This window comes from Callorhinus ursinus, unplaced genomic scaffold (genome assembly GCF_003265705.2).
Source record: "Callorhinus ursinus isolate GAN/ISIS: 27379988/994484 unplaced genomic scaffold, GSC_fseal_2.0 scaffold18, whole genome shotgun sequence".
In the NCBI taxonomy this organism is placed as follows: domain Eukaryota; kingdom Metazoa; phylum Chordata; class Mammalia; order Carnivora; family Otariidae; genus Callorhinus; species Callorhinus ursinus.
In genome coordinates, this window is record NW_027397080.1 from 22520428 (window position 1) to 22542299 (window position 21872).

Below are 21872 nucleotides of genomic sequence, written 5' to 3' on the forward strand. Positions count from 1 at the left end.
GAGTCTCTCACGGCTTGTCTCCCTCTCTGATTTTGTCTTATTTTTCCTTCCCTTCCCTTATGTTCATCTGTTTTGTTTCTTAAATTCCACGTGTGAGTGGAATCATATGATAATTGTCTTTCTCTGGCTGACTAATTTCGCTTCGCATAATAACCTCTAGTTCCATCCACATCACTGCAAATGGCAACATTTCATTCTTTTTGATGGCTTATATTCCATTGTGTATATATACCACATCTTCTTTATCCATTCATCTGTCAATGGACATCTGGGCTCTTTCCATAGTTTGGCTATTGTGGACATTACCGCTACAAACATTGAGGTGCAGGTAACCCTTCGGATCACTATGTTTGTATCCTTTGGGTAAATACCTAGTGATGCAATTGGTGGGTCTTAGGGTAGTTCTCTTTTTAACTTTTTGAGGAACCTCTGTACTGTTTTCCAGAATAGTTGCATCATTTCTATACTCAGTGCAGGTGGATGGTGTGTTATGTTTATAATAAGATTGCCTATTCCTTTTTCATTTTTTTCTGTCATAGAACCTTTCATCTGTCCATGGGTGAATCCAGTGTTTGGCCATGATCTGACTTCTGTAATTGATAAATTATAAATAATAAAAGCTAACTTGAGACTTCCAGTGGGATTGACCACATTGGACAAGCCATCTAAATCCAAGGCTGATCCCTCCACAGGAGGGTTTTTCAACCACAGCACTATTAACATTTGGGGCGGGATCATTCTCTGCTGTGGGACAGTCCTGGGCATCATGAGATGTTTAACAGCATGCCTGGCCTGCCCCCACTAGATCCCAGTAGTTTCCTCCCAATCAAATGTGACAATCAAACACATCTCCAGACATTGCCAAATGCCCCTTGGGAGCCCAGATCCCCTTCGGTTGAGAACAGTCCTCTACCATTTTGTCCCTTGGCTCTGAAGCCAGTCAAAACAACGCAAATGGAAAGGAATTTGGGCAGTCCATCTACACCAGCCACATAGGCCTTTAATGCTAAAAGCTAAAAAAAAGCCCTATGCTCTAGAGCAGCATCTCTCCAAATTTAACATGCCCCCAAATCACAGGGAATCTTGTTACAATGCAGATGCTGTTTCCAAGGTCTGGGTGGGACCTACCTGGATGCTCAAAGCATGGTCCAACCCAGACCAAGTGAATCAGAATCCACATTTTAACATTATCCCCAGGTGATTCATATGCACATTACAGTATGAGAAGCACTGCTGGATAAAAACACACTCGAATTTAGCTAGCTGAAGTCCTGGCCTGCAGGCAGACCTGGCAGAAGAAACAGGAAATGCAGCCAGTCGTCCTTCTGCCCCCAGCTTCTGCAGGACTTGCCTAGGGAAGCCTCTCTCCCCCACCCTTGACGCAGCTTCGGGGGTTCCCCGAAGCTCCCATAGCCCTGGGGCATCTGCTAAAGACCCAAGCTATCCCTTGCACTGTGCTAGGGCCGACCTCTTCCGGTTCAAATTTAAGTTGAAGTAGACTACATGCCAAGGCCTGCATGGCCCATGCTCTTGCTAAGTCCCTCCCAGGAACCTTCCGGTGTCTGCTAAGACTGTCACCTGAAGCTCCAGTGGCAAGCGAACAGCAGCTTGTCACAAATGCCACTTGCATTCTGCTCCCCTAGTTCTACTCCTTACACCATTCTTAAATTCCTAGCCAACATCCAATTTGGGTTTTGGACGCATTAAGTAATATATTTTCCCCTTCCCATGTTAGGTGGCTTTTGCAGGGGACCTTAAACTCTCTCGTTAACCCATTCCAGAAGGCCATCTTATCTTTTTTAACATTTTAGCACAAATACTACAGAATTATATCTCAAGGGGCACCTGGGTGGCTCAGTCAGTTAAGCGTCTGCCTTCAGCTCAGGTCATGATCCCAGGGTCCTGGGATCGAGCCCCACATCGCAGCGGGGAGTCTGCTTCTCCCTCTCCCTCTGCCCCTCCCCCTGCTTGTGCTCTCTCTCTCCGTCAAATAAATAAATACAAATTTATAAAAAAAAATGACATCTCCAACTCTCCTATGCTGCTTATCACTTTCTACTAAGAGTTAAAGTTATTTCTGCACCTGCTTATCTCCTCTTTGGGACAACAAACTTGGAAGACAGGTTACATATTTGATTCATTTTTGCATCCAGGCAAAAGCTTGCACATAAGAGATGCTCAATAAACATTTGTCTCGTGAATGATCATGACTGTTGTCACTATGCCCCTTGGTCCATTTTACTTATGAATTAAGTAATTCTTCAACTCCTTCCAAATGTGACATAGAGCCTAGTTCTCTGGGTTAGCCCACCCAGAACGGATCCTCTCCCACACACTGGAAGTCTGACATTATTTCCATCTTGCAGATCATATGCCATGTTGTCTAATTTGCTAATTGATTTCTCCTTGTATTTTTCACTGCTAGCCTTCAGTTAATGTTTGAAGTCCTTTGTCTGCTTTCATCTGTTCTCAGATCACCTTTGCTCCATTACCTAGGCAGCTAAGGATGTGATTAATGAATTATTTCAGATCTAGATCTGAAAACGTTCTCTGCCTAACATCAAAGTATAACAAGGTGACTCGGGGTAGGAAAAGACTCGAAGCTGTTTTAGTCCTTGGTGAGGGAAAATGAGACAGGGATGGGCCTGAGCATGGCTGTTGGTATCTCCCACATGGGCGTGTGGGAATGTGATGAGAATGCTGGTGATGAGGATGATGATGATGATGATAGCATGGAAGGGGGAGTCATCAGGATGACTTTCTCCCTGACACTCAAGTATAAAGAATGTCCAAACCAAATCAATTTGGCTCACCTAGCCCAGGTCGGTACGCTATGGCTCCACATCCTGGTGGTTAGTCAGCCTATTTGAAAGGCGGGGGCCATACGCTCTACAAGCCAAGGTTGGGCCCACAGATCTTTGTTGAGGTTTCCAACCACAGCATCCGGTGTTCAACCTTACCTCAATATGCCACCAGGGGTCTCCTGAATATGAGTGGACTAGATTTCTACCACGCGTGGAAAACTCCCAGATCAATCCTTATCAGTTTCAAATGACAGACCCAAGTCAAGCTAGCCTAAGTCACAAAGAGAATTTATTGGATCACATGATTTGAAGGTTCAGAGTGGAAGTCAAATAATGTTGGATCCAAGGGTCTCTGTCTCTGTCAATCTCTCTCTGCCTCCATAAGCGCATTAGCTTCCTTCTACAGGCACCTTCTTCCAGGTAAGTAAGAAAGATGGTCACTGGCAGCTCCAGACTTGCATGATCCATATAACACAAGGCCCCAGAGAAAAAGGAGACTTGTAATCAAAATCTAATGAAATGTTCTGAGTGGTACAGTTTGGGTGCCTACACCTGGAAATATCCCCATGGCCATGAGAAACTAAACGTGTGTTGGGACATCGCAGGTCACAAGTCCACCCTTGTGGCAAGTGCAAGGCCCCATAATGGCTATAACCCTGCAGGATCCCATGCAATAGAGCAGAGTGATGGTTTTTCAAAGTAAAAAATGGTTTTTACCAACAAGATGGACAGAAGGTATTGACACAAATTGCTCACTACACCACATACACACACACACACACACACACACACACACACACACACAGAGAATGCCTATGCCTGGGAAGCCGATCTCCCACATCCTGCTGTACCACCACCACTACACTCCTAGCAAAAAATCAGAGGACTTTTCTCTATCTCAACAAGCTGTCTGGGAATAATTAGGGCACCTAGTGTGGACTTTAGTGGCCAAGATAAAAGAGCTTTCTATGGTGGTATAAAGGCTGGCTCCCTTCTATCTGGAAGCAGAAACCACTGGATAATAAGCCCCACTCCCATGCATGGAGATGTTTATTGTCTTGTTTGTAAATATGAACAGACAATCAAGGACCAACAGAAATGTAAAAACAACAACAACAACAACAACCACCGCAAAATGAAGGAGGTCAGCACAATCAAACAAGGTAGGGAAATGACCTGGAAGAAATAGAGATAATTCAGGGAACAGAAAACGATTTTTTAAAAATCTCTTACTGTTACTCTCAGAGAGAGCCAAGAGAACAAAGCATTCATAGAGCACCAGGAAGTTATGTTAAAATGGTAATTAAATAATAAGAAAGAGCTCTTAGAAATTTTAAGAAAATATATGATTGTTGGAATTCTTTAAATCAAGAAAGTGTTGGAAGATAAAGTTAAGATATTTCTCAGAAAGTAGAACAAAAAGACTGTAAAAAAGAAAATATTACAGAAAAGATAAAAGACTCGGAGAATCAATCCAGGAAGTCCAACAGTCAACTTTAAGGAAATCCAAAAAGAGAAAACAGAGCAATAGGAATTCTCAAAGAAACATGAGTATTTCCCAGAGCTGAAGAATAACAGCCCTCAGACTGAATGACCCCACTGAGTGCTAGCCACTCAGGTGGGAAAAAACACTTATGCGCAGCACTAGCACTGTAAGCTTTTAGAACACTAAAGACAAAGAAGGGATCCTAAAAGCTTCCATGAAAGAGGGGGAAATAAACAGTTTAGCTCAAAGAACAAGAACAAGAAAGAACAAGAATCGGGTACAAGGCTGGGTTTGGTCCATGGGCCCTAGTCTGCCAACCCCTGGGCTGGACTTGTACATCCAGAGAAAGTATGAGGAAGCCAAGATATTTTGGGACATGGAAAGATTTAGATATTTGCTTCTTTTTCCCAGAAAATTATCTGAGGATGCATTCCAACAAAATAAGAAGGTGAGCTAAGGCAAAGACATAAAGTCCAAAAAACAGTGCATTAAACTCACAAAGATACTAAAGAAGTCATAGAATGAATGACAGGTGTCGGATGGAAATCCAATGCCCGTCTGACTCTCCTTCTGACAGGTTCCTGGGCCCTAGGGGTCTTCATTCCGGTCATTTGAGTGTGTCAATTACACAAACCAAATGAGACTCAGTAGGTCACGGGCCCATTTCATCTCTGATGATTCCCACGTGGACCAGTCCATGCTCTGAGATCCCATCACCTCACCCACTGACTACCTGTCACAATGATCCCACTCACTTGCCCCAGTGATTGCCTGCCGCCTCCTGCTGTGCATCCCTGGGCATCCCTCAACCCCTCTGAAATAATTTCACCTGCAGCCCCTCCACCAACATCACTGGTCAAGAAAGAAAAGCCCAGGATAAGCTTTCTTAAGATTATGATGCTCCCCTCCCCAACTGGGTTCTCAAAGTGAGAGGGATGGAAGAGGAATCTGGACCCTAGGGGGTTCAGGGGGGTGATAAGTGAGAAAGTGAATAGAGCCAGGGTGCACAGGATGGAGAACAACCAAAAATTCATGTCTTCTCCCCTCACTTTAATACAATGAATCTGGCTTTCCATGCTGTGTGGTGTACACCAGCATTTGAACTTGGCCAACACAGGCAACATTAGTCTCAGAGGGCTGCCCAAATTAGCACCCTGAACTGCAGAACCATGTCCCAGGCACCCACAGTAATATGTCCGACCTGACCCAACATTTCATTCTTGTTGGAGGAGGCCCAACATTTATGCTCACAATTTCTCCCCAGATTTTGGATAACGTGAATTAGCAAATCCCTTCGATTCTTCCTGGGATAACCCTTCTGCTTCTTACTCTGGAAATCCTAAGCTTGAGCTAGCTGTTTACTCACATAGGCATTTGCCCATCGAATGCCTACGTGCCTACTGTGTGCCAGGCATTGTTCTAGGACTGGAGATAGAGCTGTGCTCACAACAAAGTGCTTGCCCTCAAGGAACTCACATTCTCTTCAGGAAGAACAGGAAAAATAAACAGAAACCTACCATGTATTGTGTAAGGTGGTGCCAGGTATGATAAGTATCTCCCTCTTTAATTACCCTTGTTTTGTCAAAACTACCACCTCATCATGAGGCCTCCCCATTCCTCACCCACTTTAAATTGCTGTATGGCAGCAACCACCCAGTCCTCCAAGGACTTGGTGAGCAGGTGGCTGTTTAGTGACTGTGGGTATCACGGGCAGCTAGTGTGCCAAATCATGCCCCCACCTCTGCCCAGTTCCCCCCCTCCCCTCCGGGCCCGTGGCCTACAACCGTCTTCCTGGTATCAGTTAAATATCTTTGTTTGCAAGCTGCAGAAACTTCTGCCAACCAAAGCCTAAAAAGAATTTGGTTAAAGGAAGTTGGGTGTCTCATGAAATAGAAGGAGAAGCTGATCCAGCAGGCCTTGGGACAGACAGAAGGCAAGGAGTCTCTAGCAAGACCTCATCAGTCTCTTTAAGACACTAAGGACAGGGGCACCTGAGTGGCTCAGTCAGTTGAGCATCCGACTCGGCCTCAGGTCATGATCTCAGCGTTGTGGGATCGAGCCCCAGGTCAGCTCGGCAAGAGTCTGTTTGAGATTCTTTCCCTCTCCATCTCCCTCCCCCTCTGCTCCCCACCTAAATAAATAAATAAATAAAATAAAAAATTAAAAAAAACGACATTAAGGACACAATGGCTTTGTCTCTCTGCCTCAAGCTGGTGCATGGTTCCGCTGAGGAAGTGGAGTCCCTGTCTGATTGGTTGGCTCGGGTCATGTGCCTGCCCCTGGGGGTGGGGCCTCATTGTGATTGGCAGTTCCAACAGGACCACCTAGAATTTGAGGCAGAAAGTGGGATGATGGTATCCGAGGGGGAAAAGGGTTCTGAGCAGAGAGAAGCAAAGACATCCACAGGACTTCTGAAGCCCCTGGGCGTCTGTACCCACGGCTCTCACCGCATTTCCCTCCTCGGGGCTATCATCAGCTGGACCCGGTTCGCCCTTCAAGGCTCAGCTCAGGTGACAGCTAGCTCCTCGCCATGCAGGCTGAGAGAATTGTCCCCTCGGTCCTCCAAGCCTCCCTGGCGCTTCTCCACCACCCTGCTGCAGGGGCCGCTCGCACATTTGCTCATCTGTGCGCTGGGGTCCGCAGTGGGGCCTTTTCATCTCGGCAGGGGACACGTGTTAGGGCCCTACACGGCTGCCAAGTCGAAGGTGTTGAATTCTTTTCCCTCTTTGCGGGGACTTGGTAACCATTACTTTGCACCTATTTGGGGATCTCCGGGCAACACTGCTGCCCTGGCAGTTTCTCTGACTTCTGGCAGCTCCTTGACTTCCAAGCTGCTTTGCTTTGTTTCTGAAATGTGCTTTTTGTTCTTGCATTTTATCTTGCTGGGCTGTCTTCCTAGGGCCAGCGTTTCTCTTTAAGGGAATCCAGTTGTTTGTCTTGTGCTCTGGCTGACAGGGAGGCACCCCAGCCTCTGAGATTCTGAGTGTGTGGACTTCCTGGATATCACACACACATCTTCCGATGACTTGGGACAGCAAGATTCGTGTCGTTTGGAGTAAGACTCTAGGGCTTAGAGAAAATACCTCCAGAATTGCCCAGACCCAGCAGGGGTTCTTCTGGATTTTCTCTGGGAGGAGTTCAGCTCCACCATTTTACTGAGGTGGTTTGGATATGGTGCAGTGGGTTAGCGGCAGGGCCCGAATCCTGAGCTCTTACCTCCTTGTTTGGAATTCTTTCCTCTAGCCTCTGTCTCGGGCTTCTTGCCTTCTGAGGAGCAGCATCCCTGAGCACTGCAGCAGATGATGGATCTGAGTCAAAGGAGGAAGTTCTCAGTTTCAAGAAATCCAGGTCAGGAGCCAAAGAAACCCTAAAGATTGGGTTCTGGGCACCTGGGTACCTCGAGGGAGGGCAGAGCAGCAGACTGTGGACAAACCACAGCACAACTGGTCAGAGGAGGCCGCCGAGGTCAGCTTCAGTGCATCCATGGAACTAGACCCCCCCCACCCCGCGCTTCCAGGACCCGCATCCGAGTGAGCAAGAACCGCAGGCCTGTTCCTCAACTCACCACTGGGAGGCAGCATGGAGCGACAGCATGAGCGTGGCTTGGGAGCCGGCCCGGTGAACTGGGCCGTCTGTGGCCTTGGCTGGTTACTTCCTTGGCAGGGCTCTGAGCCCAAGCTTCCCCATCTGTAAAACACAAACAACAATGCCCACTTCACAGCGTTGGGGTGAAGGTTAAATGTAAGGCGTCCTGGCAACAAAAGGCACCTGCCTCAAAATCTCAGAAGGCTGTGGGCCACCTGCTGCCGGGTGGTCGTTGGGGACCATCGGTGGGCTGCAGGAGCTCCGGGATGGAAGACCCCGTCAGACCCTTCCTCTGGAAGATGCACCAGGTCTTGCTCAGCAAATATCACTTCTGCCTCTTTCCAAACACCCATTTTCTTGTGCCTGGTCATCTCCAAGTCACGGTGTCGAGGCACTTACGGACCCCAGTTTCACAGGATGACTAAGGAACACTGGGCCACATCAAACAATGCACATCACTGGGAAACGTATATAATGCAGGTCGACTCGTAACACATGTGGTAATAGTAATGCTTTCCTTCGGCCGTGGCGTGACACGGACCACCTGAATGGCAAAGAGTCTCATTTTTAAAAAATATTTGGCAAGATGTGATTACCTTTCAACAAAAATGTTTCCAAAGAGTCAGCTTTATTCAAATCATTTTAAACTTTATGTACTCATTAGCTATAATTTATATTTTGCCTGTTAATTGTAACAGAGAGTTTAGAGCATTTTAGAAGAAAAATCTTTTTGCAAACATATCGAAATAATTTTAATTTTTCTCTTTAGATTTACTTTGTTTTTTATGAAACATAGGTTTGATACACACGTAATTGTGTGTATCAAATTACGTGTGTAATTACGTTTTAAAATCATTTAGATCATTACGGTCAGAGGAGCAAAAATTATGTAAAAATTTGATGATAACGTAATTGGAGATTTTGCTGAAATGAAAGCAAGAAAAACTTTATGGAACTAAGGCACAGTCACTTATGAAGTACATATGTCTATATCCCATAAGTCATTCAAACCTGGCCAGCCCATCAACAGAACACCCGGGCGCACCAAATAATAATTAAACTCGAGCGACTTGGACATAATATCTGACTTTCAGTCATATAAAAACTGTGGCTTTCCATATAATCTTTAACCCGTTGTTAGGAAAGTATATTTAGATAGAAGGATAGAACATACTTTATTTCCCACCTTGGCGGCTTGGCGGCTTGGCTGATAATTTTTAAATATTTAGACACATGGCATGGGGATCCTCACATGTACTCTTGACTCAGACCCCATAAACATTAAAGTCTTAGGGGCAAGCCCCACCACCACCATGCAGAACAGGTTCTGGAGGCTTCCAGGAAAGAGGGGATGGGAGGGGGTTCCAAGCAGGAAGGGGCTTTGCAGGGGAGGCCCGCTAGTTCATCTGTGTTAACTAGTACAACTGCTCCTATAGGGCAGGTTCCTCTTCTAAGCACTTTGCAGGTACTGTTGGATTAACTCCAACGGGTGCCAGGAACGGGTGCCATTATTATCCCCACTGTACAGGTGGGGAAACTGAGACCATGGGAAGTGAGGTCATTTGCCCAAGAGTATCCAGTTAGCCAGTGGTAAAGCCAGGCAGCCCGACCCCAGAGTCCAGAGCATCCTCTCAATCGGGACCCTACCACACTGAGCGCCCACGCAGTGGGCGGGGGCCTACGTGTACACACCACACACACAGAGGCGCTCAGAGACACAGGCATCCCACCAAAACACACAGACACTTGTGCCTCACCAGGCACCTGCCTGCACCTGTGTGGGCGTCTCTACTCCCCTGAGTCCCCCTCCCTCTACCTCCTTGGGTCAGCCTGGGGCAGTGGAACTTTCATGGGATGAGCGTCTGCTGTTTCCCGTCCCTCCCCAAGACCCCCGCATCCATGAAGCCTCAGTGAACCCGGCGGTGGCCCCGATACACTCACGCCGTCTCTAAGACGCCACCACCCAGCTAGTCTGTCCCAGGACGGCCCCTCTTGTGACCCGATGCCCATGCCATCCTGGAGCTGACAGTACCTGTGAACTGGGCTTCTCTTCCTGGCTGGTTTCCCTCGGGGGCCAGCACCATCTTGTCCCAACACGGGTAGGAGCGGGACGCCTCCTGGTGTAAAACCCTTCATTGGCGTTCCATTGTTCCCTGGACAAAGACCAACAAGGCGCAGCCGTGCCGTTTTACAAGGATGTAGGTGGCCTTATAAAAGATGACAGCAGGCCCACGCCGAGGATTCTTGTCCTTTCCCCTCCATCACAAATGGGAGAAGCCAGCTGCGTGATGAAAGCTGTACAAAGCCTGTTCCCAGCGGAGGGACAAGTCTCCCTGGTCTTTGGGTGTCCACAGCTTCTCTTCACTGGGATGAAAATACCACAGGTCTCCCTCCGAGAGGGGCCTCATCCTCATGGGAGACTCCGGGGCCCTCTCCAGCATTCTGCAAGCTCTAGACCACCTGCCCATCAGCCTCAAGGAAAAGGCATACCGTGGGGTGAACAGGAGGTCAAGTTCCCGGGGTCAGCTTCCCAGTGAATCATGCCCTTTGAGGCCCGCCCACCAGTAAGTAGCACAGCTACCTCAGCCGCCTCTCAGCCCCTCCTGGATGCATGTCCTCGGACCACAGGGCCTTTGCACAGGCTGTCTCTCTAACTAAACCCTCTCTGCCTTCCTTTTTGCCTGATTAACTTCTGGAGACCCCTGCTAAACTATTTCTTCCACACAGCAGCCCTCACTGGCCCCCTGCCTGGATCAGACACCCCCATAAATGCTCTCAGAGGCCCATGGACCATCCTGTCAAACCACTTATGCCTATTTGTAAGTTTCCCTTCAGTATGTAATTACTAATGTCTGTCTCCCTACTGGGCTGGGAGCTCCCTGAGGGCCGGAATCACAGTGTGTGGCTCTTCGGTCTCTGCCCGGCACACAGGAAGTCCCCGGTATAGGTGACTGACTGAAGAGGCAACGAATCCCTTCAGGAATAAGGTTACCCCACTTTTCTGGAAGACGCCTGCCGGAATCATGGGGGTCTGAGGGAAGCCACAGAGGTGACGAGATCAAGCTCTCAGCCCGGTGCCTGCAGCATGTCTGGAGCTTAGGAAATGGTAGGATGATGGGGGCGGAGTGGCGGGTACAGCTTCTACGCTGTTCCTCTACAAGGAACGCGTTTACACCAGGAGAAAGAAGACGCTGCTTTGAGACTCGGCTCTTTTCCTTCTACTCACCTCCCCCCGACCACCCTCCATCGAAGGAGTTAAAATCCGTCAAGTGGGGGCCATCATCCTGTCCGAGCACTGGGGGCCCAGCCACCTATGATCCACCCCAGCGGGGGTGGGTGCTCGGAGCTCCTGGGACAGCAGCTGTCTCCCCTGTGGCCAGGTAAGGAGGAAGGGAAGGAGGGGCCCGGCGTCTGTGGGGGCCTCCCGTGGGCGCGGCATCCCGCAGAGAACTCTACACCCTTCATTTCCTTTCTGTCCGGTCCACAACTCTGAAAGGTAGTTCCAATTATCCCCCTATTATGGATGACGAAGCTAAGCCCAAAGAGGTGACAGGCCTGGCCAAGGTCACCCAGCCCCTAAGTGGCAGAGCAAACACTCGAGTCCTAATCTTGCCGATGCAGAGACCCAGGCACCTTCCACCACATTGTGTCACTGTCTGAAAACTATAAAACCAACCACGTGTCCCAAATACCTGAAACTCTCCTCCGCGTCTAAGTCCTCCCCAAACCCCCCGACCCCCAAAATGTCAGCTGGGGACACCTCTGCCTGCAAGCCCACCTGGATTTCCCTGCCTGGCTCTGGCCCCACAGTCCTTGGTTTTCTGCCCCAGGTGCACATGGAGGAAGCTAGCAGGGGCCCTATCCTGGCCAGGCCAGGAGTCAACATGGCTCACCAAAGGAATTGCCTCAGAAACCCAGCCCTTCCTGGGAAACACCCTTACGCTGCTGCAGGGAGGGCTAGGTGCCAAACCTCCCAGGAATCAAAGCTCCTTTTCAGTTGTTTAGACTTAGTTCCTCAGTGACTCACTGTTTGGGCTCTCATGACCCAGGCCAGGAGCCAGGGGCTGCCAGGAGGGGCCCTCGTTAAAATCAAAAGGCAGTGGTGAGCAAAGGGGAGCCCCCTCTCTGGAGACCGTGACTCAAGGCCGCTGGGTGATCCTGGCCAGGTGCACTCACCTCCCTGGCCTGCCCCCCCCCCCCGAGTCTCGTCTTGGGGGGGTGAGTTCCAGGAGGAGTCAGGAGCAGGAAATGGGAGGGGCGCGAGCTAGGTCAGTGTTCACCCGGCTTTACCTTGCATTAAAAACTTTTAATCCCAAATCACTGGCAGAGATCCCGCCACCCAACCATTTCTTCCCCTCCTCGGGTGGCACCTGCCCAGGGCCTGTACCCTTGACCACGGTGTCACAGCTCTTGTGTGGGGGAGTCCTTCCCGCCTGCAGTGTGAGACCCAGCCTCCACGCCGACCAGCTCCTGAGCGGCAGGCCTTCTGCCTGGTGTCAGTGTCTGGTGGCAACATGACTTTTGCTTTCACGGTCACTTTCCTCCATTAAAATAGAAAAAAAAAAAAGTGAAAAGCAAATGTTATGACCGCATTGGTAAGAAGACCTATATAATCCAGGCTGGATTATAGTCATTCTGATTTTAAAGAAACTAAAACATTTTGGGAGCCCCTAAAAATATCACGCATGCTAGGCACCAGCCCTCCTGGAAGCACGAGGTAAGCCCTTTGAACTGCCTGGGCCCAAATTCTGGCTCACTGTGGACTTAGGCGTGTGCCTCAGTTTGCCGCTCGGTAAAGTGGGGATGATCAGAGCGGTGGCGTCATGGGGCTGTTGGAAGGCTCCTTGAGATCTTGCCTGAAAAGGGCTTTTGGCACCATCCTGGTGCATAGTAAATACTCAGAGGGGGCCAACCACCTGGCTGCTTTTGAGCTCCTCATCCTCCCGGGAAGGAAGCAAGGTGGGCATGCCTTCCATCCCCATAATACAGACAGGAAAACTAAGGAGACGAGAGAGGCAAAGGACCTGCCTAAGCGGTGGAAGCAGGACCACGAGGCTGCAGATCAGGCAGCTCGCAGGTCCTGTGCTGATGGAAGTGGCTGGTCAAGTGGACCCCGCTCCAGACCAGGAACAGGGGGTGCAGGGCAGGTGGAAGCGGCACGCCAGGACAGGGGGGCATCTTGCTTCCGCCTCTGCTGGCGTGGACTCAGGGGCGTGGACAGCAGCCAGCCCCCAGGCCACTGTGAGCCCATGACCGGTGGGACTTTGCAATGTCCTGCCCCAGCAGAGCTGGGCCCTCCCTTCTATCCTCCTGACCTCTAGCCGAGCTCTGAAGCCTGGCCTCTGTGTTCTGACCTTACCATGGGGACAGCAGCTCATGCTGGGAGACAAGCTGGGCCAGGGGTTACCGTCTTCCCAACCCGCCCCCTAAGATAACATCAAAAGGGTGGAAGTTTCCAGCCCATGCCAGAAATGTGGGTTTTCCAGCTGACCCAGACAGAGCCTATTTCTACGGCTGCACACTGCACCACTGTCTGGGGACCTAGGGAGACAGAAGTCACATCTGGGAGCGTTTTCACTGCTTGTCAAACAAGCAGGAGCCTGCCCAGGAAAGAACAATGAAGAAAAATCCCTAAGCTCAGCTGGCTGAGCTCCCAGCCTCTGGCCTATTCGATCTTGGACAAATGGCCCCCTGGGTCCCCAGGGTCCTGCCTCGTGGCCAGGCTGCTCTCAGTGCTCTCCCTCCAGGTGACATGGAGGCTGGGGTGGGGGACAGGGAGCAGAGAGCATGCTGCAGTAGCTAGTGCCATGGAAACAGGACAGACTTGGCCACGTGGACGGAAGTTTCTCAGCTTCTCTGGGCCTCACTTGCGGCATCAGTAAAACGGGGATGAGGAAAAGATGCCAAGAATGAAAAGCCCTTGGTACAGACCCTGGCTCACAGCCCAGCCAGCGGGAGCGAGCACCATGATTTTTGGGAAAGGGTAGGTGAAGGGAGAAGCAGGGAAAGGAGAGAGCCACAGGTTGCTCCCTGAAAACTGCCTGGAAACCAAGTCCATGGGCCCCAGGCTGGCCCCTCCCCTGGGAACTTGACCAAAGACCTGGAGGTATAGTTGCATCACTGGGCATTTGGTGGTTAACGATGGGGAGTGGACAAGGACCCAGTATTTAACTAATTGGGGAGGTGCCCTGAGATCAGAGGCACCCCGCTCACTTCCTTCTGCAGCTCAGCTCCTCTGTCCCCGGCTCACCTCCCCCTCCCCCCAGGATGAAGTCTCCCCCTCTTCTGACCTTCCTTTGCCTCCTGGGTAAGTGATCTGTGTGACCTTTCCTCTTCCTCCTCCCCGGCTGGGAACCGACAGCTCCCGGGATGTCCTGGAACCAGGCTCTAGGGAAGGTGTGGGGGGTCATCTCAAGGCCAGTTGTGCCCGAGGTAGCACTGGCCAGGGACGAAGGGCGGGGTGGGGGTGGGGGACGGCAGCCCGGGTGGCCTGGGAGGGCACAGGAAAGGGGCTGGTGGGGACCCAAGCTAGCACACACGAGGCTCCTGCCACCTGCACTCCACCCCCTCCCCATTACCTTCCATTTTTGGCTCCAACCCGCCCCCCCGTTGCTGTATCAGCAGGATCTGCAGGCATTCGGGGAAGCCCTGGTGGTCATGAAGCCAATCCAGTGGCATCTGATGGGACGTGGTGGGGACAGAGTGCTCTGGGGGCATGGAGCTGACGCCTGGGGAAATGATCAGGACCCCCTGGGAGACATTTGGGGCACAGTGGAGGGCAAGCAGGAGGGTGAGTGGGTGGTGTTCTGGAGAGGAGGGAGGCGGGTGGGAGGGGCAGTGGGTGCGGTGTCACGACCGGGGTGAGCACTAGGGATCAAGGTGGGATGGACAGCGTGGGGATATTATTACTGATCACATCGCTGTTATTGGGAGCAGGGTGCTTGGTGAGGCGGGCTGGACAGTCGGGCAGGTGTCTAGACTCAAGACTGGAGGGGGACACGAGGGAAGCCGGCCGCAGAGGGCAGGGCCCTGACCGGTCCGCTGGCCTCTGCCCCCCGCGCCCCGCCCGCAGTGGCCCTGGCCGGCGGGAACCTGGTCCAGTTCGGGGTGATGATCGAGAGGGTGACGGGGAAGCCGGCGCTGCAGTACAATGACTATGGCTGCCACTGTGGTATCGGCGGTTCCCACTGGCCGGTGGACCAGACCGACTGGTGAGCGGACGGCCCGCAGCGGGAGCTCCCGGGGGCCGGGAGGAGCCGGGACACCTGGCAGGTGGAGGCTGACCTCTCCTCTGAGCCCCTTTGAGCCCTGCCCCTCCGCCGCCCCCCGGCAGCCCCTGGTCCAGCCCAGCCTGGCTCACAGGCCCCTCCAGGTTGCCCGTGACCCTTCCAGGTGCTGCCATGCCCACGACTGCTGCTATGGGCGCCTGGAGAAGCTGGGCTGTGAACCCAAACTGGAGAGGTATCTCTTCTCTGCCAGCAGGCACAACGTCTTCTGTGGTAAATGAACAGCTCTGGAGCGCCCCAGATACTGGGGCGGGTCCGGGGGGCGGGGGGCAGCTTCAGACAGGACCCCCCCCTCCTGATGGCGGCCCCTGGTTCCTCATCAAGGCCGGACCCTGGGCTAGAGAGAAGGGCGAGGTGGGTCTTCCATCGTCACGGCACTGTAGAGAGGACTGGCCATCCACCCGGATGCTCGCCTGGCCCCCAGTCTAAAGATCCCGGGACCTGTGGGCTCCTGCCCTGGCCGCAGGTGCTTCGCCCCACCAGAGGCCCAGCCAGCTCCAGCCTCTGGGAAGGAGGCGCAAAGGGGGCAGAGCTGAGCCAGGCCCAGAGGGGCTGTACCCACATGCCCTCTCCAGGGCCTGGGCAGCAAGGTCCGGAGCAAGGTCCCCAGGACAGAGCCTCGAGGGCACAGTCCCAGACAGAGCTGGAGCTATGATTTGGGACAGCAGACCCCATTGCCAAAGGCTGACTCTCCCCAGGGAGGCTGTCAGGCTGGACCTACTTGCTCAGCTTTCCCAGATCCAATGCCCACTTGGACCAATTAGTTTTCCTCGTCCCCAGCCCCAGGGAAGCAGCCTGGACCAAGTGACAGTGTGGAGGGCTCCATGCAGACGGGCCCCGTGGAGGGGGCCCAGATCAGAGCACCAGGCCTCCCAGCTCCAAAGCCAGGCGCAGCCTGGAGGGAGGGCAGTGCCGAGTGAGGGGATGGCAGGAGAACCCAGGAGGGTCCAAGAAGACAGCTCAGATCACGAAGATCTGTCCTGGGGGAGGGGGCGGAGCCACCAAAGGCAAATTTAGCTCAGTCTCTTGCCCCTGCAGCTATCTATCTACTCCGTAAGGCAGCTTTGACAGGTAGTGAACTCCCCATCTGTGGAGGTTTATGCAAGGGATGGCCCTGAGGGGATGGCACCTGTCCGGGTGGCACCGAGGGGGATGATTGAGGAGAGGTGTCAGGAGAACGGGGTCAGAGGCTCAGGGCTTCACCTTCTCCTCACTGGCTGAATTTGGGCAAGAGATGTAACCTCTCAAAAGCCTCTGTTTCTTCCTCTATAAAAGGGAGCCAATCACACTCACTCCCCAGCTTAATCCAGCTCCCAGCAAGAACCACCCAAAAGAACAAATGTGGCTGATAAACCCCTGAGTTTTGCTGGAATAGCAGCTGCGGGCAGAACCCACAGTGGGAAGTGGAGGCTGACCTTTGAGGGCAAATGAGGATCCCTGGACATTTCTGTGACATGTGTTCTTGGGGACAGAGAGAAGCCAGGGCCACTGAGGGCAGACAGAGGGGGTGGGGAGAAGGGGAGGCTCTGGGGCCCCAGTGCCTGCAGAGCCAAAGCCAGCTCTGACCCCAGGCCGGGTGTAAGCACACACATAGAGAGCGGCCCCAAGATAAATGCCAGGAAAACGGGCTCTGTCCCCTCGGATGGAGACAGGCCCAGGGCCCGAGCAGGCCCCCAGCCTCCGTCCCAGCGGGCTCCAGTCTGGGCCCAGGCTTCTCCGGGGCCCACGGGCCACCTGGGACTGAGTCGGTGTCATTCTTGCTCCCCTGTCAGCTTGCTGGCCCCACTCCACCACCATCCATGCCTCCCGTGGGGAAGGGGTTGTCTAGAAATCCATCCCGGGGCTGGAGCAGGTGCATTAGAGAACCACGTGGTCTCCGGGCCGGCCAGAGGGCCTGGGGTAGGGGGTGGGGGGCGTTGCGTGAGCTTGGGAGAGGAAGGAAGAACAGCCAGAACAGACTTCCCCCAGCTTCCCAGCGTCCTGAGCAGCCCCCAGGCCCCCCATCTCTCACCCACACCCGAAACGTCCCCGCAGCTGTGGGCTTCCAGCAGAATGGGACAGAGAACGTGGACCCCAGAGAGCGGGAAGCCCGAGCCACTGGGTCCCTGACTCACCTTGTCCCATCAGCCGGCAGAACCGCCTGCCAGCGTCAGACCTGCGAGTGTGACCGGACAGCCGCCCTCTGCTTCCGCCGCAACTTGGGCACCTACAACCGCAACTTCGTCCGTTACCCCAAGAAGCTGTGCAGTGGCCCCACGCCGCCCTGCTAGGGCCGGACCCCGCCTCCCGCGGCCCCAGGCCTGGGCAGCACTGACACCAAAGGCCCTCCCCCCAGAAAATTCCTTTCCCGCACACCCATCCCTCCCTGAGAGCTCCCAGACTGTGGCCTGGACCCATCACTGGTCCCCCTAGGAAGAGCCAAGGGACTCTTTAGCACCCAGAAGATTCTATAACCCAGCCCTGAGATCTCCGTTCCCTCTTCTGAAGAAGTGTTGTCCCATAATTCTAATATTTTCTGATCCTCAGATTCTATCATTATAGGATTTCATGAGTCTGCAGTTTTATTCATTCACTTTTTTTTTTTTTTTTGAGTCTCTACCATGTGCCAGCAACGTGCTAAGCACTGGGGACCCGTCAGGAGCCGATGTGACACGGTGACCCCTGCGGGTGATCCTAACATTCTGTCCTCTCCATCTCCCCTTAGAGTGAGTTTTCGTGATTCTCTTTTTCTAACATTCTACAATCTTATGCAAGACAATAATGGCGATCTCCAGAAGGAATATATCTGGCCATATGGTGTCATGTGAGAAGCATGAAAAATACCAACCTAAAAATATTGTCCCCACCATGTCATCGGGCCTCAAATCCATCCCCATTAGCAGACTGGCTAAGTGTGAAAAGAAGCTCTAGAATCATTCTATCCAAACCCCTCCTTTGACAGAGAGGCGGCCAGGGGTCAGAGAGGGGAAGTTCTACCTGCAAGGATGTCCTCACTCCCAGCCAGTGTGCCTGTGTTTCTTCACGAATTGGTATCAACCAGTGACACTCCGTGTGGCCATGTATGGCTGTCATCTTGGACAGCCCAGAATGCCCAGAGAAGGGCCACTGCGAGTGTGCCCAAGCCGGGTCAGGCTCCTGATACGGGGAGGGGAAGAGGAAAGATGTCAGCCTCCAGTATCTAACTCTGGAGCCACGAAGAATTTAAAGCACCGAAGGATTCCTCCCAAGTGGGATACAGCCTATCCTGGAAGCAATGTACTTCAGCAGATTCTACTCCTAACTATGGACAGAATTATCTCCACTCTCTATGTACAGTATGCGGATAAAACCTGCCCTGATGGGAATGAGCCCATTCAATGAGACAAGCATGGGGCAAGGTACTACATGGAGGGGACAAAGCTCATAGCAGACACGCAATAAATGTTCACGCCCTTTGTCCTTTTCATGGCGTGTGTGCAACTTTTGGGACTTTGAGGGCAAGAAAGAGCTGAGAAGAAATCAAAGGGATGATCATAAACTTTGAAAGGTGAAGAAGTTCTATGTTAGCAAAAACAAAGTAGGGAGCAGGTGAGCCCCCCTTGCCGCTGTGAATGGTGCTGATGCTTGGTAAAGAGTCTTAGGGCAACACGGGGATTGGGGAACCGAGCAAGCGCATTTGTTGGGAAGAGTGGTCCTGAGGCGCCCTCTGGTGTCCACTTGGTTTAGGCTACGAGGAGGAAACCTAAATTCAGCTTGTACGTGGATTTCCCTTCAACAGGGAGCAAAGTAGCTTCCAGGCTAGTGAAATCAGTCCCTTGGCATTGCCAATAATAAATATGCTGAGAAATAACCACAGAGCCCTTACAAACATCTTAGAGTGATAGATACCGCTGCATAAGTGAGTCGCACAGGAAGAGGGAACAGGCTTGGGGAGATGGAGAGAGCTTATGCTCTGGGAGCGATGGATGTAAGGCAGCAACGGGACGGGCACCTGCTCACCCGACAGGTGTGTGGCATCCAGCAGAGTGGAAACTGGAACTTAACGAAATAAACCTGGTGCAGCCTGTTTTCCCAGTGATCAATAAATGTTCAGTGAATGAATCAACGGGTCTGAATTCCGTGTACATGTCTGGGGGACTCACACTTGATTGTCAGCAGCAGACTTGCGGAAAGAGCTGAAAAATCCCTGAACTTGAGGTCACAGTTTCCAGGTCAAGACCTCCCTGCTCAGCCAGTTAGCAACAGTGGCTTCTGTTCCAGACCCGCTGCTCCATGTAGCCCATGGAAACTAGCAGCTGCATCCTCGGGGAACTTGTTAGAGATGCAGATCTCGGACCTGACCCCAGGCTCACGGAGGCAGAACCTGTAGGTCAACAAGAACCACCCCCCACACACACACCCTTCCCACCGCCTGGGTGATTTGCGTGCCCATTAAAATCCCAAAAGCCCTAACATGGGGCCAAATGGAACAAGGATGCTTCCCGGGCAGGCTGGTTGTGGCAAGGTGTCAATCAGTTAGCGTTTGTGAAAGTACAGAACAATGCCTAGCACCTAGTAAGCGTTCAGGTTCTGTGAATGAACGACAACCATAATGATAGCTGACACTTTATCAAGTCTTGGCATTTAGCAGGCACTGTTCTAAGTGCTTTCTGTTTATTAATTCACTGAATGAAGGGATGCATGAGGCCTGGGGGCTACCTCAAGGCTGGGGGAGGGACTCCATTACCTGAATGCTTATAGATTGCCTCTCCAATTTTGAAGGCACGATTTGAATTGATTTGCTTTGTTCCCCCTTAACCCCTAACAAAAGCTACTAATGAAATGTTTGATCAAGTAACTTGCTGAGTAAGTGATTAGAAATCAAAGCGCATTGGAGTTTCCGATTAGGATTTCACAGACCTCCGTCTGGGGTCCCTAGCTGAATGATGCCAAAGATAGAGACACATCAGGTGTGGCCAACCGGCAGACGGACACGTTATTCTATACTAATGCTTTCCCAGAGCAAGACTAGACCATCAGGACCTCCCTCTTCCAGCCAATCACCATCCTGACCACCGAGGCCGGCTTCATCTTCCCCCAGTTTGATTTCCATCACGTCGCTCCCTCCTCTGCCCCTGAACCATCAGTAGCTCCCATTGGCCACCAACCCCTGGCATTCAAGCTTGGCGTCATCTGCTTTTCCAGCCTCGGTGATCCTGCCATATATATTTCTTTATACTCCCCCCACCCCCACCCCCACCACCACCACCGGACCCAGAACCTGCCCCCGCCCGCTGCCTTCCAGCCTTCACACCTCTGTCCAGAGCTGCCTTCAGCCTGGAAGCTTCCCTGTTCAAATGTGAAAATCCGCGCACTGGAGGCGCATTTCAAATGCCACCTTTTCCATGATGCTTTTCCAGCTGGAGGTTTCACCGTCCTCTGAACCACCAGGCAATGTGTTTATACCTTTCCCAGTCCACTTACGCCCCGTCATTGGGGTCCTTGTTTGGGGTTCCTACTGCCATAGATTCAAATCCTGCCGTCAATCTGTGATCTTGGGCCAGTTATGTATTCCCTTGTATGTAAAATGGGGATAGAATCCCCAGCCTCACAGGGTGGTTGAAAGGTTTCAAGTGAGACAACGCGTTCAGAGTGTCTGGAGCATTTTGGAAACTCCATCTCGGCCAGGCCGCTCTATGTATTTTTGCCTCCCCTACGGCACCCATCACAGTACACGCCAGATAAATATCTGCTCGGTTGAATCCACGGACACAGGATAATCGGAATTATTTTAGGGAAGTGGCATCATGCATAGGATAAATCCTACATTCATTTATTCGAAGAGCGCCTGAGCTCACTACTCTGAGTGCTCATTGATCTTAAGCGGACACGTTTGAAAATCATTCACTGTCAGTGCCCGGAACGGAGGTCCCACGGAGGAAATGCAGCACACCTGACCGGAGAGAGCATGCGCAGCTCCGTTCCTGTAGGGCTGCAACCCATGAGGAGCTCCAAAGTCAAGATGCACCCAGGGGTCAACTCCTGACACTGCCCAGCAGTCAGGATAGGCGAAGTCCGCCTCATCTCAGGGATTCGTTCGGCATGGCATTGGTCTTTCGGTAGCAAAAGCCACAGGATATGTTTGAAGAAATGCCCGGTCTGGGCGCCTGGGTGGCTCAGTTAAGTGTCTGCCTTCGGCTCAGGTCACGATCCCGGAATCTCAGAATCGAGTCCCACACTGAGCTCTCTGATCAGAGGGGAGTGTGCTTCTCCCTCTGCCTCTGCTCCTTCCCTTCCCCTGCTCATTCTCTCCTCCCTCTCCCTCTCGCTCTATCTCAAATAAATAAAATCTTAAAAAAAAAAAAAAGTGACCAGTCTTTCCCCAAACTGTATATCCTTAATAAACTCTGTCCTCGGCACATGGGACACCCCCCTCTGGGGTCTCCCTCTCTCCCGTTTCAGCCCAGGCCAAATGTCGCTTCCTCCACCAAGCCTTCCTTGATTTCCCTCCGAGTTCACGGCCCTCCTAGCGTAGTACCTCTTTTTACATCGTGTGTGTGTTCTCTTTCACTCCTGGAAACTTGGAGGACAGGGGTCCATGTCTGATTCTATGCCCAAAAATAAGAACCGCTGGACCACACAGGTTCAGCAAATGGGGGATGGACTCTTGGATGCTTGGATGGGGGGACAAATTGAATAAAAACGGAGTACCTTGAGGTACCTAAGTCCCTCTGCCATAGGGAGGTTCAGACA

At 52.0% G+C, this 21872-nt stretch overlaps 1 protein-coding gene across 2 annotated transcripts; it reads left to right on the forward strand.

Moving 5' to 3' along the window:
- The first annotated feature begins 13766 nt into the window (after positions 1–13766).
- On the forward strand, positions 13767–17538 carry LOC112811797 (group IIE secretory phospholipase A2-like). 2 transcript variants are annotated; one of them, XM_025856147.2, is made up of 5 exons: positions 13767–13858; positions 14142–14182; positions 14948–15086; positions 15268–15374; positions 17289–17538. In XM_025856147.2, the coding sequence occupies exons 1-5, from the start codon at positions 13776–13778 to the stop codon at positions 17429–17431; spliced, it is 513 nt and encodes a 170-aa protein (XP_025711932.2). In that variant the 5' UTR covers positions 13767–13775; the 3' UTR covers positions 17432–17538. The 2 variants fall into 2 exon arrangements, with proteins under 2 accessions (XP_025711932.2, XP_073759719.1); XM_073903618.1 differs by having other exon boundaries at positions 13775–13858; positions 14101–14182.
- Positions 17539–21872: the final 4334 nt, after the last annotated feature.